The sequence below is a fragment of the Melopsittacus undulatus genome, chromosome 17 (genome assembly GCF_012275295.1).
Source record: "Melopsittacus undulatus isolate bMelUnd1 chromosome 17, bMelUnd1.mat.Z, whole genome shotgun sequence".
Classification (NCBI taxonomy): Eukaryota; Metazoa; Chordata; class Aves; order Psittaciformes; family Psittaculidae; genus Melopsittacus; species Melopsittacus undulatus.
In genome coordinates this window covers 2,599,585-2,616,873 of record NC_047543.1, presented here as the reverse complement: position 1 = coordinate 2,616,873, position 17,289 = coordinate 2,599,585, and the positions used below count along the sequence as shown (strand labels likewise).

General features: G+C 44.3%; 1 protein-coding gene across 1 annotated transcript; it reads right to left on the bottom strand.

The window, feature by feature from the left end:
* Positions 1 to 1,717: 1,717 nt before the first annotated feature.
* Positions 1,718 to 16,365, bottom strand: MEIOC (meiosis specific with coiled-coil domain). The gene is made up of 8 exons (XM_034070299.1): positions 16,000 to 16,365; positions 14,144 to 14,269; positions 13,449 to 13,606; positions 13,211 to 13,315; positions 9,868 to 11,722; positions 8,115 to 8,249; positions 4,208 to 4,388; positions 1,718 to 1,941 (listed from the first exon to the last, which is right to left on the bottom strand). Exons 1-8 carry the CDS (start codon positions 16,363 to 16,365, stop codon positions 1,718 to 1,720), a joined length of 3,150 nt encoding a protein of 1,049 aa, XP_033926190.1.
* Positions 16,366 to 17,289: the final 924 nt, after the last annotated feature.

Sequence of the window (17,289 nt, the reverse complement as noted above, 5' to 3'; positions counted from 1 at the left end):
GCCCAGACAGGCTCCTTGGATTTCTACTGCAGCCACTGAAATCATTGCATCAGATTCCCCTGGCAATACAGAGCTTGTAACTAGTGAGATACTTGCAGACAAAATCCACCACTTTGGCTTTCCTGCACTGATAAAATTTCCCCCTGGTTTGTCCTATGTTACAGTCACTTCTCTCTACCCTAGAATAATTTCAGTATCACTACTGCTTTATACCTCCCAACGCATTTCAGTTAATTAACTGAAAATTGCAGTTCCTATTAATGGCTCAAGTTCTAGGAGCTGAGCCTGTGAAGACAATCACAGAACAAATGCTCTTCAACCAAAGTTAATTTATTTCTTACCAGACAGACTGAAGGCAGTGCAGTGCTGCTTTTAACATCAACATATCCTAGGGTGAACCAAACCAAGCTTCATGCAGTGATGTGTGGCAGGAACGTGGGCTTTGCTCTCCGGTTCTGATAAGCTGCTTGCTCTGGCAGTGCTTTTGGTCATCCGGTGAGCAAAAGTGACTCTGGTTCCTGCTGCATCCCCAAATTGGTTTCTTTCTCCCATCATCCTGTGACAATTTATGCGGTGCAATCTCACCTTTTTGCATATCAGGATTTCCAGAAGTAAGAAGAACAGAGACATGTAAAATATCAGGGTATCTAGGCAAGGACAGCTGAATAAATTTAATCCACACATTATAAGTGCGATGCTACAAGTGTTAAAACCCTGTGTATCTCCTGAGCCACTGAATACCAGCATTTTGTAGTGGTGAATAAGTTACTTGTGCTCTGTACAGGTTAAGATACGCAGATAAACAAGTACTCAGAGCTGTCAAAAACACAGAGGTCAGATAAGAAGTCTAAAATATGACCACCAAATTTCAAACCAAACTAGTGAAAAGATTAACTTCGAGAAAACCTACATCTCAGAATGTTGTGATGCCTCTTCCAATTTTCAAGTGAAGGTATTAAAAACAGTGCTCATTATTTTTCAGCTGCTACACAGCTTTTAAAAGGATAATCCTGTGTGCGTGTTGTCTTTTGATTAGGTTTAAATACTTTAAAACAGAGGTTTCTTTTGTTTATTCCCCGAGAGCATGCCCAAATGATTTTGAACATGTTTACTAAATTGCATTGTTTCACAACAGCAATTTTGTCATACCAGTAATTTAGTAGAACCCGGTGCATCTCCTTTCACCAACTTAGGTCTAAAATCTCAAATTCATAAATATTTCTATTTTAAATATTTAATTTTACATGAATATTGGGTATTCTTTGCATTTTTGTCCTCCTGTTTCCAGGTTTTAGTTCAATAAGGAAACCATTTTTACATCACAGTCTCATCTGACACTGACCAGACACCCTGTTAGACTACAGTCTTTAAGAATCATTATTTTAAAACCTATTTCCTAAAGCAAAACTAAAAGAAGTTACCAGAAGAGTTGTACACCAGGGGTCATCTGCAGAAGTTAAATAATGCCCTGGCTGTTAATTAAGAAATCTGATTAGTTTTTAAGTTAACATTCACCAGTTTGGCTTTACAATATTCTGACGCTGCCATGTGAACAGTTTGAAGTAGAACCCGAGAGCCCTTAATGCAAATTCAACTTCTTGGCAAGATACAGCTTTAAATAGGAATATTAGTTCAAAACTTTACAAGTAATTAAAAAGAATTAGTGTAGCATCTCACACATACACCCTGTGGACTGTATTTCTGGGTGCTGCGTTCCTTAGCGCTTGCTCATGTCAGCCCTCTGACTTGGGATGCTGCTGCCATCCGGGTTTTCACAGGCTTTCTGCCCGGGCTGCTCCAGCTCCCAAAGTGCTTTCTCCGGGTCCTGTTTTCCAGCTGCAGATTTGGGTAAGGTCATCTGGAGCGCACACCACAGAGTCGTACGGGCTTTACGTGTCGTTACGATCATTTCTTTAATTGCCAAAGCCAGAGCAAACACATCTGCAAGGAGGAAACGGCAGTTTAATCTCTCTTACACTGGTCAGCAGCAAGCACTGTTTGGGTTTGATTCACCCTGGCACTGCTAAAGAGAGTAAAGGTTTTAGGCCCTTTTTAGTGTCTGGTTTTGTCTGTCTCTTTGTAAAGTTGTAAAAGCTGAATCTGAGAAAGCAGTGATTTTTGTGCTCTCATACAAGGAGATCTACAGAATTTAGGTACTGACTTTGTTGCCTACTCTTCAGTCAGCACCTAAAACCTCATGGCCTTTGAAAGTGTTCCATGTACATGCATACTAAAGGCACTGCCCACCCCTTCCTGCCTGAGCTCCTTGTGAACCTTCACAGCAACCCCTCCACAGCCTCACTGTGGATCCTTTGCTGACCTAACCCAAGAAACTATTTAGGCATGTGAAGGAATAGCCCATTTATGGCATTTTACTAAAGCCTACAGATCATGTTCTGCAAACTTGTGCCAACCCCCACCACTTTAAAGCAAAGATTAAGGTGGTGCAGTGGTCCATTTATTCAACAGCAATGGCTTAATGCATAGATAATGCTTTGATTTTAATTGCAGACTCTGTAAAGAAACAAATTCAATGCCTTCTTCTAGGCACTGCAGTTTTCAGCCAGAGTTTGCATGGGTAAGGGCACACTCGCTCCCATCAGCTAGGTCACACTGGGGGGTGCTGAGCTGCACTGAAAAGGTCAAACACTTCCATGGGATTTGGAAGCAGTGGGAGACTTTAAGTCAAAGTCTGCTCGTGCCCAGCAAGCATGACTGCAGGTTTCATTTTCCTGCACAAACCTGGCACTTACCTTCAACCCATGTTCTTGAAGTCACCATTCCAGGTGAAAGCACGGCCCTCCTGGGGGTTCTCCTCAGAAAAGGGCAGAATTTAGAGGCCTACCCTTATTCCCTCACCATCCCCCTTCAGCAGCTCATCCTGCTCTCACCCCCTGGGCTGCCTTCTGCAAAACCCATTCTGAGACACCCTCCTTTCATCTGCACAGTGACCACCCATTCCTCTCCAGTGAACACTGCTAGAGCAGCTGGAAGGAGTGGTATAGAAAACTGATTCAGGGAACTATGAAGAATCGCCCTGAAAAGCCCCTTCTCCAACACAAGTGTCAGTTACCCAAAGCATTTCAGAAGGTAGTGTTTGGAAGGGTAACTCCAGAGAAATAACAGACAGAACAGAGTGAGAAGATGTGATTAACAGGTCCTGTATTTTCAAAAGTCCAATTTCCACACCAAGCTGTGTGGAATGAGGAACTGACCACAGGAATGGTGTCATCTGGATTACCTAGAGAAAGCTAAGAAACAAGTGACCCTCACATAAATGTGCTTGTTAAAGCTGTGAGATGTAGTTGACATTCAGGTCATTACCAGGGAAGAAGGAAAAATCCCACAGTAATAAAGAAGAGTTGTTTAAAGTCTGTGGCTGAATACAGCACCTGAGAGTTAAGACATTAAAAGGGTCTTTTTCTTTCCCTCAGAAAATTACATGAAACATCTGTATCCTCCTGAAGGATCCTGAAAAATAATCTGTTTACTAAACAAGTCAAATCATCTTCAACTGAGGTAAAGAGAATTAAGAATGATGGTGAACAGGTGAACTCCCCCCCCCATATTGTATAAAAACATTCTGATGAGTATATTTTTGTGTATCCATTGAAAGTACAATCTGTATTTTATGCCTGTCTACGACAGAACATGCTTGAAGAGGAAATGCATTTGTAATGCAAGGCCAGCTTGGTCTCACTGCACAGATTCAGGATGGAGCTACCAAGAAAGTTCTACACATAAATAAAGACATGGTGAGAGGGGTACATGAGGGACAGGGAGAAGAAAGGGGCAATAGCTTAATATCATAACAGCTTTGAGCAACCTGGTCTAGTGGAAGGTGATCCTTCTGTGGTAGGGGTTTGGAACTGGATGAGCTTTAGGTCCCTCCCAACCCAAACCATTCAGTGGTTCTGTGATTCTATGCTCATCCCCAATCCCAAACTGCATTACAAAACCCCCACTACCTTCTCATCTCTTGCTGATTTATTAGTTGAATAAATGCACTCCAAACTGATTTAATTCACTTATCACTACCCCAAAGTTTTAGCATCCTCTCAAAACCATCATCTAAACCCCATGAAGCTCTAGACACTGAAAAATAAATTGCAAGTTTATCAGATAACCCTCACACTTCATTTTTTGTGCACTTGCAATATGTGTAGAACTATTCAGCTACCTTATAAAAGTATGTAAGCAGTTATACCTCTGTCATCCTGGCATCTGGGAGCTCCTTGCCTCTGTCGATTGGAAGCATTTACAATTTCATCTTTTCTACGTGACTGCACTACATGAATTACCTCCAGATGTTTATCAAGAGCAGTGGAAATGTTAGCATGAAGGGGAGAACTGCGAAGGCGCTCCATTTTTCCCAGTAAAGTCACAACCTAATGAACATTTTTACATGTTACAGGAATTCAAACTACACTCATCTAGACTTACAAGAAAATTAGTTAGGATTAGAAAGAACAGATTAATGATAATCATTATTTTCTTTTGAGAACAATTCATAAAGTTATACTGAAGTGGTTTTAAATTCTTACCTAGAGTTTCTTCTCCAAACCTGAAGCTGTAGAATACCTGGATGTGCACAGCACAACAGCAAAGCTAAAATAGCCAAATATTAGCCCATGCAGCCTACTAGTTAATAATAGATATATACAACTTTGAGGCAAACACATGACAGAAGGTGGTTTGTTGACAGTGTGCACTCCTCTGACTCAAGACCACTGTGATCCTCCCTTCTCTCAGTACTGCTGCAGTTATCTGGGTGAAAACCAATTGCACAAAGGGCAGCCAATGTTTGCCCAGATGATCTCCTTGTGCTGTTCCAGCCTTGGTTTGGATTTGCTAAAGCTGCTGTGGAACCACATATGTTGGCTGACTTTCAGAATGGATATCCAACACTGAAGGAGCTCTTTTAGAGAATATCGAGCACCAGCATTCAGAAATACTTCAGTTTTGCTTAATCAATTCAAAGTCTGCATTGGTTTTATCTTGTTTATCTTACAACAGTAACATTATTATGTATTTCCCATTGATAAGCCATTCCTAAATGATGATTCACAGGCCGCTGGGGAACCTGGTTGCTGGTCTGCAGAAAGAGATAAAACTAAAAATTCCAAATTGTAATGTTCTTTGGGCAATGGTCATCTGCAGGTTAAAAAGAAGAAACACAGGGTCTGAGAGCACAGTGCAAAGCAAGGTTCTTGATGTTGTCTTGCAGGAGAACAACAGTAGGCTTCTCTAGGAAAATAACTGGCAAGGAGGTTTGGAAACCTAAGAAAGGGTGGCTAGAAAGGTGTTTGAAGCAGGACAATTTGCCCAATGTGCCCCAGGTATCCTCAGAGCAGGCTGTTGGCCAAGGCAGTTACTTTGGTAACAACATCCACAGCAGCAGAACAGAGCAGCCACTCCTTGCTAAGTGCTTTAGAGTGCTCCAGGAGGAGCAAGCTCCCACTGCCAGACCTGTCCTGATCAACCTGAGGTCTGGCAAAAGCCAGTGGGGTGGGGAAACACAGGCAGGAATAAAATGCAGAAGTTACTTTGAACAACAACCGATACAATCAAAAAGTGACATTTCACATTTGTAAGGAAACTGAGAGTTTAAAAAAATGCAGAGAGAATGCAAGCAGCTGAGGAATCAGTCACTTGGACAGGAAGCTAAAGCAGGTAAGACTGTTTAAAATCCCTAGATTTGTTCCTGAAGAAAAAGCCAGGTTTTAAGGAGCGGCACAGTAGGATTGCATAAGCAAGTGAAGCAAAGTAAGATGAACCTGACAGTTTCCCAGCCTTGCTTACTAGCACATCCACAGCCACAAAAGGACTTAGGTTCTGAAGACCAGGCTTTCAGGTACCTCAACCTGATCCAGTGGGATCCACAGCTGACAGTTAAATGCGTACATTCTTTATATTAAGCCTGGGAGAAGTGCCAGGCAGCTAAAAGCAAAATCTACAGCAGTCAGCAAAGCTCAAATGCTTGCTTTCCCATCCTCTCAGGTTTTCCAGAAGTTTATCCTGCACTCCAAAGAGACCCTTCCTTCCACTCACAACTCAGAGGAATTAACTGAACCTGCCCTCCTCTGATCCATCCCTTTTGGCTGCCACAGGGCTTGCCAAGTAATTCAGGTCCTTCACTGGGAAAAACATCAAGCCCCCAGTGATGCTGAGGCTGACTGCTGGAGGCTCACAGCCACGGTCCCTGCAGTCTGGAAGTGAGCATGGACCGTGGGGTAAGGACTGACGTTTCAGAACCAACTCTGATGATTGTTTTCACAAAATTGTATTTGAAGCAGGAACTATATAATGTGCTCCCCAGCCCATACATACTCTCACTACTAGAAATAAGCTCTGATTTCCTCTCTCTGGTACAACTCATTTGCTAGTTGAGAGTAAAGGAGAAGCTGAATGTCCAGACTCAGCACACATCAGTGTGGGACATTCTCCAATTACAATGGAGCTTGGATTTATATCTCCCCAGACACAAGGGAGATGAGATACAATCTATAGAGAGGAGATCCTGGTTTAGAGCTTGTTCTTTGACTATTAAGTGGTTGTAATAGCTACTGTCACCTCTCCATCAGCAAGGCTTTGTTCTGGAAGTGAAAGCAACCACAAGTGGAAGTCCCAAATGACAAAACCAAAGTAAGTGTGTGGCCACCAAGAGGGTTTAATTAGATGCTCCACAGTACGAAGATTCAGCCAGCTCATCTTCCACTTGAATCTCTGTAGCAGTTTCTCTTTAGCTGTCACTAAGTGTTCTGCTGTTAGAATCCATGTTTGACTGCCTCTCTGTGCTTTTGAGCATTCTTAAAACTACTTTTCACTTGCTACCTAACAATGGTTTGAGGTTCTCTGCCCTGAAGTTTGGTTCCTCAAACAGCCAGATACAATTAAGTCCTTTTTCAGATGCAGTTTTAAAGTACCAGGACAAGGACAGGCAAGCCTTCTGAAAGTGGAAACTTTGTAACACTGCTCTTTTGGGGTTCATGAAGCAGTAAAGAGTGCACACTAAGCCTATCAGCAAGTCTTTCACTGTACTCTCTAGTCAGCTGTATGACCAAAGCCAGGCAATTGCACAGAAGAGATTTCAGCAGGCAGGAAGCAGGCAGGGCTCCCCGGTGTATCTCACCTCTGTGAGGTTGGTAGGGAGCATGGCCTCTACCAGTGCTGCTCACGAGCAGCCAAGCTCAGCAGTACTGGTTCCTCCAAGAACCAGCATTCCTCAGAACAACAGCTGCTGCCTTGAATCCTACATCCCCTCACAGGGGCAGGCTCCAGCACTGTGCTTTCAGCCCACGTTGTCTCCTCCTCCTGCAGCACGAGCATTCTGGCTCTGGCTTCTCAGCCTCAGAAGAAGCAGATCAGACCCTTGCTGTTTTGCTGGCAGCTCAGCTCCTGCTTGCTTCCTCTCTTCAGCCTCCCTTGCAGAGTTCTGTGCAGGCTGCTGCCTCACAAAGCAGCATGATGCTGCGCACTGGCACTGTCGTTTGGCCACAGAGCCACAGACAGCTCCAAATACATTGGCCATGTTTGCCCTACAGGTTATAGCTGTTTGGCTTGAGCAGCAAACTAGTAATGTAGAAATTCAGGCTGAAGATGCATCAAATAACCATTCAGCATTAAAAAAAATACAAGACTCACAAGCAAATATATATATCAAAGTATTATAAACATTAATTAAACTTGCTTTTTCCATCACAAATACCTAGTGTAACACAGTGTCTACAAATCTAGGACGACCATTTCTCTGCTGAGCTACTCAAAACAGAAGAGCTCAAAATGCACAGCGTAGAGCTGTGCAAGCAGTTTGGTTAGCCAACTGGTTTGTGGCATCTCATGCATGCTCCTTTACTAGAAGCTGCATCCTCTGGCATGTATGGCTGTAAACGTGAGCTGCAGCCACTCCACGGGTTCCCTGGTAACAGCAGCAGTGAACCTGGAGCTGCAGGAATTCTAGCAGAGACTGACTTCTGAAATACTCCCTGCACAGCATTTAAGAAGAAAGCTATTTTGGGAAAAGCTGCTCTGATCATCTCACTTATCTTATGCTGTACTTTAAGTTCTGTCTGATCAGTTCAATAGATGTTTTTAGTTAGAATCCTACAACTCACTCTGGCTTGTTCACGAAGCTGATCCACAATTAAGCGATCAACTCTTGATGGGTTTGATGTCAGCCTTGGAACTGGAGTGTTGTTAGCACTGGAAACCTTTTTCCTTTGGAAATTCTTAGCAAGAGCTGATTCAGTCTGCAGGAAAACAAAAGAATAACTCCCTAAGAATGTAAGCTGTAATTGTACTTTTTTACAGAACCAAGAATAAAATATCAGATAGACAATTTCTTTCCTTAGGGGTTGGATTTTCTGTTCCTTTTTGGTAGCTGAGGAGGATTCAGGCATTTGGGATTTAAGCATTTGCTAAGACAATCACCTGTTTTAAGTGAACAACTGCTTTACTGAAAGCAGTCCAACTAAAGTAATGATGCCCAAAGAAGGTGTTTCAGAAGTGCTATGTCTTCTCACACGCTGTACAGCCTGTACTAAATAAAATGGAGGCAAGTCAGAATTACAAGACAAGAAAAGATGGAGCATATAGATGTGGACCTCACCCACAAAATTAAAAGCAAATTGTTTAAGTCAGCAATTAACCTAATTTTGGTAGATTAGTCAAGCTACAGAAAGCTTGTTCCTTGTTAAACTGTTAAAATGAAATCATATTTTATTTAGCCATCAGAAAATGACTTTGAATCCTGACTGCCAGATTTCAGATGCCCATCTCTCTCACCCCATTGCTCTGTGTCTCTGGAATACCTGGAGCAATACACAACTATCTGAATGGAGTTTAAAATTGCATATCTTAGACTGTTTTGTGGTGGTCCACATAAAGCTGCTGCCTAATCATCCCCACCACATCCTCCTGCCACACATGTGGCAACTCTTCTCTTTTGCACTTTTCCACGCAAGCGTAGACCCCAGGCTCTCCCCCCGAAGTCAGACTCTCCCTGACTCCTATTTTTAACAGCCAGCCTTTGTCAGGAAACACTCTGGCAACAACCCTCCTGTGTTACAGCCCCTCACAATGATGGGTTTTTTTTGGTGGACCAGCACAACAGAGCTTCCTCAGACAAATGCCTGGCCCCACTATTTGCAGGTGCCTTTACTCCTGGTTCCCTCACAGCTCCAGCTGGTACTGAAATTCAAACTGAGCTGAACTGGGGACATGAAGTCAGCTTTTACACGCAACAAGGGTAACCTGAAGCACTTCCCTTGATGGTCAAGAAGGGCAATTGCTCTAAGTAGGGCTTCATATGCAGCTACATGAAACTTTAGTTCAAGTGTTTTAGTATTACCCTTTCTTCGGCCTCAGTTTCTGGGAGGGAAAAGAGCCCCTTCCAACATATCTTAGGTTTAAAACTTCAGGGAAACAGGAGGTGAGAACTCCTCATAAAAAGAACTAAAAGGCGAGGGTCTAAGAAATGTAATTAATTCTTGAAAGGATTAAAGTTTATTCCAATTCAAAATGTAACTACTGGATTTGCTTTCAAAGTTTCCAAATGCACTGTATTTATTGTGTTACAAACATGGCTTTGTTAGTCATACACACCCCAACTCTGAGACTGAAAAAGTCCCTGAATTCCTGCTTTAAGTGCAACATTCAATACAACATTAGTTATGCTCCCAAACAGGCTACAGACCTTCAAAACTTTTCTTTTCAGTCCCAAATAGACAGGGAAACAAAGCCTTTAAACTCTGAAGTCCCATTAAACATTCCAACTCATAATAGTGAGAATTACCCGTGATCTCTAACTGGACTGAGCTGGATGAGATCAACATCAAACATGTGATATGGCATATTCTTATTTCTTACCTTCTTTCTTTCTTTCTCCAAAGCTCTCCACTGCTCGTAACATTCTTCCAGTCTAACATAAAGCTCGTTGGCAGGCCCACTACGGCTTTTAACTTGCTTCTGAAATCCAAATGCTGGCACAAACCCAGAGAACGGACTCTCACCATACACCTTATCATTAAAATAAGGGTAGAAACATTTTAAATCATCATGGGAGAACAAGTCAGGAGACTCCATCAGAGGGACAACGGAATGGCCAAAGAGGCGACCTGATCCCAAGGGGAAGGCACCTGAGCCCAGCTGCTGATTCCGTCTGAAGTCACCCATCATGCAATTGCTGGGAAACCTTGGAGCCTGCAGGCACATCAGGGGATTTATGGCCTTACTGTCTCCACTCCCCTGCCTGAGATGAAACTGTGCCTGAGGCTCCATGAAATCCTGGTACACATTCTGCAACAGCCCATCTGCACGTTTCTGTCCTTCCAGATCGTAACACTCACTTGGTGGCTTCAACTGGAAATGGTGTTTGTTCATGTTTTCAATGATCCCAAACTGCTGAGCTGCATAATTGTCACAGAATCCATTTGGCTGCTTGAATTTCTTTTCACTTAAATACTCAATGAGATTCTCTTCTCCACTTCTAGCCAGTGTCTCCATGCAAGCAGCAGACCGAGATTGTTCTGCAGTCTTATAACCAAAATCAAGACTTGAAAAAAATGAAGGGTTATCTTGAAAGTACTTGTGAAATAAATTACTATTTAAAGGGAAATTTGAAGATGGCAACTGTGAAAAATTATTAGAATGACTGAAACTTTTTGGAAAAGCAGGTAAATGATTATTCAGTTTCAGCAAAGGATTCTGAAATGGGGCAGAAGCAGCTGTTTTTGTTGGAATATTCATCCAAGGTGGCCTTACGCTGGTCCCTGCTGAAGGGTTTGCTGCATTTGGTAACAATGGAAGCGATTTACAGTACTCAGAATTCTGAAGATCAGACTTGGAAAACTTCTGCTTTTCCACACCATTTGCACAATCACTATTCCCTGGACAAGCTGTGAAAGATTTTAGTCCATATTCAAATTTTTGTCCTGAATCAGTGCAGAATGAAGCTTCATTTGCAAATTGGTTTTCTGGTAGAAGTCCTACAGCCTTGGGAAATGTAAAGTTTTGCTGATCTAAAATGGTATCTTGTATTTTTTTCTGAGTTCCTGATTTAAATTGAAATAACTTAGTATAGGGTTCTGTGTCCAGAGGTGGTGCCTCAGTGGTTCCATTTACTAACTTTTTATTTTCTTGGAAGCTGCAATTGGTACTCTTGTTAGGCTTTGCTTTACTAGCATGAGAATATTCAGGGTACCTACTATAATTTGTGTTTTCATTATATCTATGAAACTGTGGAAGAAACATTTCCGCCCGCTTTTGGTGCGACAGGGTGTCTGCTCCTTTAGGACATGCCTTCTCCCTTCCGTAAGGATAAGCATCAGCTCCTGAGTCTTTGATTACTTCTGAATACCCAGCTGGGGGCATAAAGGTGTTTTTTATGTATGGATAGTTCTGATATGAGGGTTTTGTCTTCATGTTCTCATTAGTCTGCATGTTGCAACAGTTAGCATGATCGCTCCTGGGAGGATACAGACTCTGCTCCTCAGGGTCCAGGCCAGGAAACCCGTGGTAACATTCATCTGCTTCCTGCTGGGACGCAAGGGTACCACTTTGCAAGTACTGTTTTTCAGCAGCAGATACAGATTCACTACCATAAAAACCCTGTTGTGAGGCAGCTCCAACAACTGGTCTTTTAGTTTCTGGCAATAAGTCATGGTGGTCCATGATTCTGGTTACGTTCATGGGCCATACGGACTTCAAGTTGGAAGGGCAACTCCTTGGAAAACAAGAAACACATTGTTAGTCTTATCTGTGGTGCTCCTCTTCCATCTCCAACTGCAGGAAAAGGCTTAAGAACCCAATTCTCCCCTAAATACTTTCTCTCAATTGATTCAAAGATGTCTTACTCCAGCTTCTATCCACTACTGTCATGTTCAGAGTTACTCTTAACTAGAGGAGAAAAAGGATTCTGCCTTGTCTAAACCCATCCATATAACTTAAGAGCTATGTATGATGCCTTTGAGCTGCAAGTGATGTGTACACACTAAATTACAGCAAATCCTGTCAAGAGATTTATTATCTGTCACCATAAAAATACTCCTGGTTAAGCAACAAGATCATTGTACTTCCCATTACCCACAACCTCTCAAAGCTGTGTCCTAGCAGCCGAAATAAAAAGCTTCTCTATATCATCTTATTGCTCCAGACTTGCCTGTGGCTTACGCTGCCTTACACTGCTTCCTGCAGGTACATCAAGGATAAGCACATTTCCTTTCCTTCCCCTAATTACCATCATTAACACAGGACAATCAGTCACTGTCCAGGAAAACTGTAAACAGATGAAGGAAAAAATGCAATTGTGCCTGGAAGTCACTGCAGTCACTGCCAAACCTGGCAGTACTGGAAAGAGAAATCCAACCTTAACTGTCTGAAGCAAAGGGATTTGTAAAGCACTCAAGCAAGACTGACTCTGTTTTCCCTCACTCCAGCTACAGAACTCAGCACATGTGCAGAAGCCATTTGAATTGTCTGGAAGGACAGAAAAGAAGAGTGGTATCTGGCTTAAGAACTGGGTTCCCTTTCTTAACTCTTACACCTAGAACACTCAGATGCAAGCAAGAGAGTGAGCCCTCCAAGTATCTTGGGGATGCTGAAGCTGAATTCTGTGACAAGTAATTGTTACTATCTAATCGTTTCTTCTGGTGTTAGAATGCAGGCATAATAAACCTGACATTTAGATATGTAAATATTGCTTAGGTAGCACTAACATCAAGAAACATTCATTTTGCATGCATGGAATTCTTCTCTCCTGCCAGTTCAGGGAAGCATCAAAGAGTATGATTTTGTGTTTTGTGTATTCCTTCTGTGAATTGAAATGAATTAAGAAAGAAACCTAAAATCTGAATTCAATCTTGATCTAAAAAAATATTAAAATAAGTAGGCCAAGGCATATATTTCAGGAGATTTATTTGAATACAGCATTTCCATGATGCTTATGAAGGATTTACTTAAAAAATGTCAATTAAAAAGCTCCATAAATACCAGAAAGCCAGAAGTTACCATGTAATTTGAGTACCTACAGAAAAGCTTTCACATATCCCAAGAGAAATATTGGAAGAGTAGGAGCAAAGAAAGGAAACCTTGCTGAGCATGAGGACTTGCCAACGGCAGATGCAAAGATGACTAAGAGAGCACAGACTGAGATCAGTGAGGGTAGCTTTTAGGGAGAAGAATGCCAGCAGTGCTTGCATGGCAACACACTCACCCCTCAGCACAATATGGCTGTGATTTCTCTTGCTCATCCAAGATGTTAGACACAAGGCCATATAAATCTGCTTCACTGCCATAATCATTCCTTTCAGGCTGAATCCTGAAAAAAAAATTGCATTAAGACCATGATTTCATTGAAAATATTTCATAAGTTAAAGTGAACAAAAAAAAACCCCAAAAGAATCCAGCTATTCCATCAACACACACATTCTCATTCTGTCAAAGATGACTACCTGGACTTCGCATTACTCTGAGCAGCAGCAGGCTGCTTAGTATCATCTCCATATGTAGACCATGGTACATATAAAAGGGAAGAGTCCACAGGTGCGGAGTACTCTGATGTGGAAAGGGAAGAACTGTACGTCTGAGGTAGCTCTACATTTTCTTCATTCTGCATTTTATATACAATAAAAGGGTAGATTTTAATATTAAACACATCAAATTATCATTTCATCATTCTATGCGGAGTTCACTCTCAGAGTAACCACAGCACGAGAAGCAAGCAAGCCACATGCTGTGACACAAGGCTGCAAGTAACTCCTCCTCGTGCCTGCTGCCCAACACATATACACACAGGAGTGAGAATCCCTTGCCTGAAAAGCCTGCAGCAGTTTCTAGCAGATGACCACTGACAGGAATCAGGAGACTTCCCCTCCTCCCAGTCATTACAGGAAACCTATAGCCAGTAACTTTTCTAGAGGAAAGGTTTTCTGCCCAGTTTAGGTGAAAAGGAGCTTGCTTGGTTTAAATACAACATGCTTTCTCAGCTCTTAAGTAAAAAAAATCCTGTTGTTTCTACAGGGTTAAATGTTAAAAATATACTACTTTGTGGAGCAACTGCACTAGAAATGTTTTTTGGACCATTCTATTTACAAGCAACACAAACTCTTACACAGATATAAAAGGATTCATTTATAAGCAACAGAACCTGTGATTTGTAGCCACCATACAGCGAGGCAGAGCCTGTCATTACACTACTGAACACATCAGTCAGCCTCCCGCCAGCTTCGGCGCTACTCCAGCAGCGACTGCCACCTCTGAATGCAACTTTAGGCTATAGAAAACAAGAAAAAGAAGTGGTAGAAGGACACAATTATGCATAGACCTGAGAGCTGCAGATTTTATACCAACAGGAACTTCTTTAACATTTTCATTTACCTGTGGATTCTGCTCCATCTGAGTTTTCAAGGGATTATTCTACATATTGACACTGGAACATTTTCATATTTACCCTTAAAATACCCCAGCAAACCACAGAAATTCACCTGGGGTTTTGGAGGCAGAAGGTGCAGGTTAGAAGGAAACCAGCCCTCTGGTTACACCTGAGCTGTTCACACTGTTCAGGTGCTGGGAGGCTCCTGAGCCACCTCAGAGGAGCAGAATTACCATCCTTTCACCAGCAACAGCAGAGGAGCCGTTCTGTGCATCGCTAGACACCTCTTGTCCTTTCATTGCTGTGCCAATTACATCCTGGATGTGCATTTTCAGACTTCAGGACCTAGAGTTTTGCTGTACCACACATACCAGGAGCTACAGTGGAAATCTGCCCTGTTCTGCAACTATGGGAGAACCAACTTCCACCTAAGAACCACCCCTCTCCCCATCACCAGTGGGAGCAAGGAATGAACACAGAGCAGATGGTGTATTTTCTTCCCTTCTTCACAAGGTGAGGTGCATGAAGAAAATTTAAAGCTAAAATAAAACTGACTTGCCAAAAATACTTTAGCTCCCAAATTAAAGTTATTTGTGTAGTACTTTAAATATTAGCATAGCAGCACATTGAAAATACCTAATAAAGCCAGAAAAGGTTCAAGTCTCATAGGATTAGTGTTCTGAAAGTATTCTGAATAAGCACTTGGCCCTAAAAAGATGTTCTTCCAAAGCTGAGGATGAAAACACACTTTATATGTAATCTAGATCTACAGCACTGATCTTCCTTCTCATCTACACTGCAGTCATTTGGATGCACTCATAGAGATGTTTTCAGCCACATTCTACACATATGTGAACACGCAAAGTCAGAACTACACTAACTGTGCCACATTTTCTCCTTGTCCAGCAAGGACACCTAGCACCTACATGACTTGTGGTCTCAAGGAATGAGGGAACACACAGGCATAGTGAGCTGGTCTGGATTCCTGACACCCCCAAACCCTTCACACTCCTTTTCCTCACACGGAAGTCTTTCCGGCCCCCGGGAGTTACACTCCGAACACTTCCGAGCTATTTCATAGCACCCCTCACCACAGTCGGGCCCGGGCCGCCCCACAGAGAAGGGCACCGCAGCACTGAGCCCGGTCGCGGCGGAGCAGTGACTGAAGCCTCCCTCAGCTCCGGTGGGTCCCGGGCACCCGGCGGGGCCCGACCCCCGGCACAGCTCTGTGCCCGTTGGGTCTCCGGCAGGAAGAGCCGCCCAGCCCAGCCTCTCCCCAGCCCTCGGCCCTGTCTCGCCCCTCACCTCCATGGAGGAACCCCCGGGACGGCGGCTGCAGCGGCTGCAGCGGCTACCGGCGGCTCCCGGCCATGGCGGCCAGCCTGAGGCGATGGGCAGCCGTTAGCCTCGCGCCCGGCCAACAGCCACCCCGCCCCGCGCTCGCCAAGGGGATTGGCTAACCTCTGAGCGGTTAACCAATCAGAAGCCGCTTCTTTCCGTCACGCCTCCCCGCGCCGCATGACCCTCTGTGTTCTTCACGCGGTTGCCACACCGAGAGCTCGGAGCCGCTCTCACGGCGATTCCTATTGGCCCTTCTCCCATCGCACCTGGCCAATAAAAAACCAACTCACCCGTCCCTCCAGCCAATGGGAGGCCGCGGGGGCCTTGGTCACCCGGAGACAGCGCCTCCCCCCGTACCTCAGACCTCGCTCCGAGCCCGAAACACGGCGGCTCCGGGCGGCCCCGGGCGGCTCCTCCGGCCCGGGACCCCCCAGCTGCTGTACCGGGGCTGAGCCAAAGGAGTCCCGGGTCCGTCTGGTGGGGCTGCTCGGGGTCCCGCTGCCCCCCGCCCTGCGGTTCCCATCGCGGTGGGCCGAGCCCGTGCGGGGGTCAGCAGCGGGGGCAGCCCCGGAGCTTGGGGCTGTCGGGCAGAAGGGGGAGCCGCGGGGAAGTGGACGGCAGGAGGGGACTCTGCCGGCCCTGCTTTGTGCTTTCATTGTTGCTGCTGGTTTGGACACTGGTTGTATGAATACTGCTGTTTTCACTGAGAAAAGGACTGAGGAAAACCCAGGAGCCCTGAAACCCAACCACTGGTTTCACTTCTTGAGGTATTTTACTTGATGATTCCCAAGCTGTTTATGGAATTTACAGACATAATTTTGGCTGCCACCTCTGTTTGGGTGGATCCAGGCAGTACAGGGGTAACTTCATCCAGTTAGTTAGGAATTGTGATCCATTTCCCAATTATCCTCCAGCTTCCCTACTCCCATCCAGTGGGTTCACAGGGAGGTTATAGTGAAGAGTGGAGGCATGGGTCCTGCCCAACCTGCCTTCCCAAACCCACCTGCGGTGCGGGGCTGGTTTGCAGGCAATGTTGTGTCTGCTGGGAGCTGGAGGTTTCACTCCAGACCACAGGTGGGCTCAGTAGTGAAGTCCTTCCCCAGTCTCATCCCTCATTCCTAGTCCCAGTGAAGGACTGGATGTAGGGCTGAGCTCTGGGGCTGGCTGTAGGTTTGAGCTTTGTGCCCAAAGCTCTTTGAGTTGCAGCCCTGTCACCAGGAGAACAAGTGGTGGCTGGAGTTCAGGTCAGAGTGGGGTGGATTGGGCTTCCCTTTGGTTCTAGATCCAAATAGCAACCAGGGCACCCTTGCAACTGGTTTGGGTGAACTTTGCTTTGTTTCTTCCACCCCTTTGAACAGGTAAAATGTGGGGGAGTGTGGCCATTCCACCCCAGCCACCCCCTCAACCACTTCCCTGCAAATTCAGAGGTCCCATTTCCTGCATTTGTTTCTGCAGGAGACTTCTTCAAAGACAAAGGGCAGAGGGATTTGGAAAGCTCAGAGTGGTGAGAATCACCAACATGGTGTCAGCCTGAGCTTACTGGTGGGGGTGCAATAGCAGCTGACTGCTTCATGCCCAAC

Bases quoted from the DNA above. Each gene is read 5' to 3' on its own strand.
- MEIOC (XM_034070299.1), bottom strand. From the start codon at position 16,365: ATGAAAGCACAAAGCAGGGCCGGCAGAGTCCCCTCCTGCCGTCCACTT. The intron at 13,607-14,143 runs GTTCTGTTGCTT...TATAAAATGCAG, and splicing joins ATGGTGGCTACAAATCACAG to AATGAAGAAAATGTAGAGCT. The intron at 1,942-4,207 runs GTATAACTGCTT...TCCTCCTTGCAG, and splicing joins CAGATGCCAGGATGACAGAG to ATGTGTTTGCTCTGGCTTTG.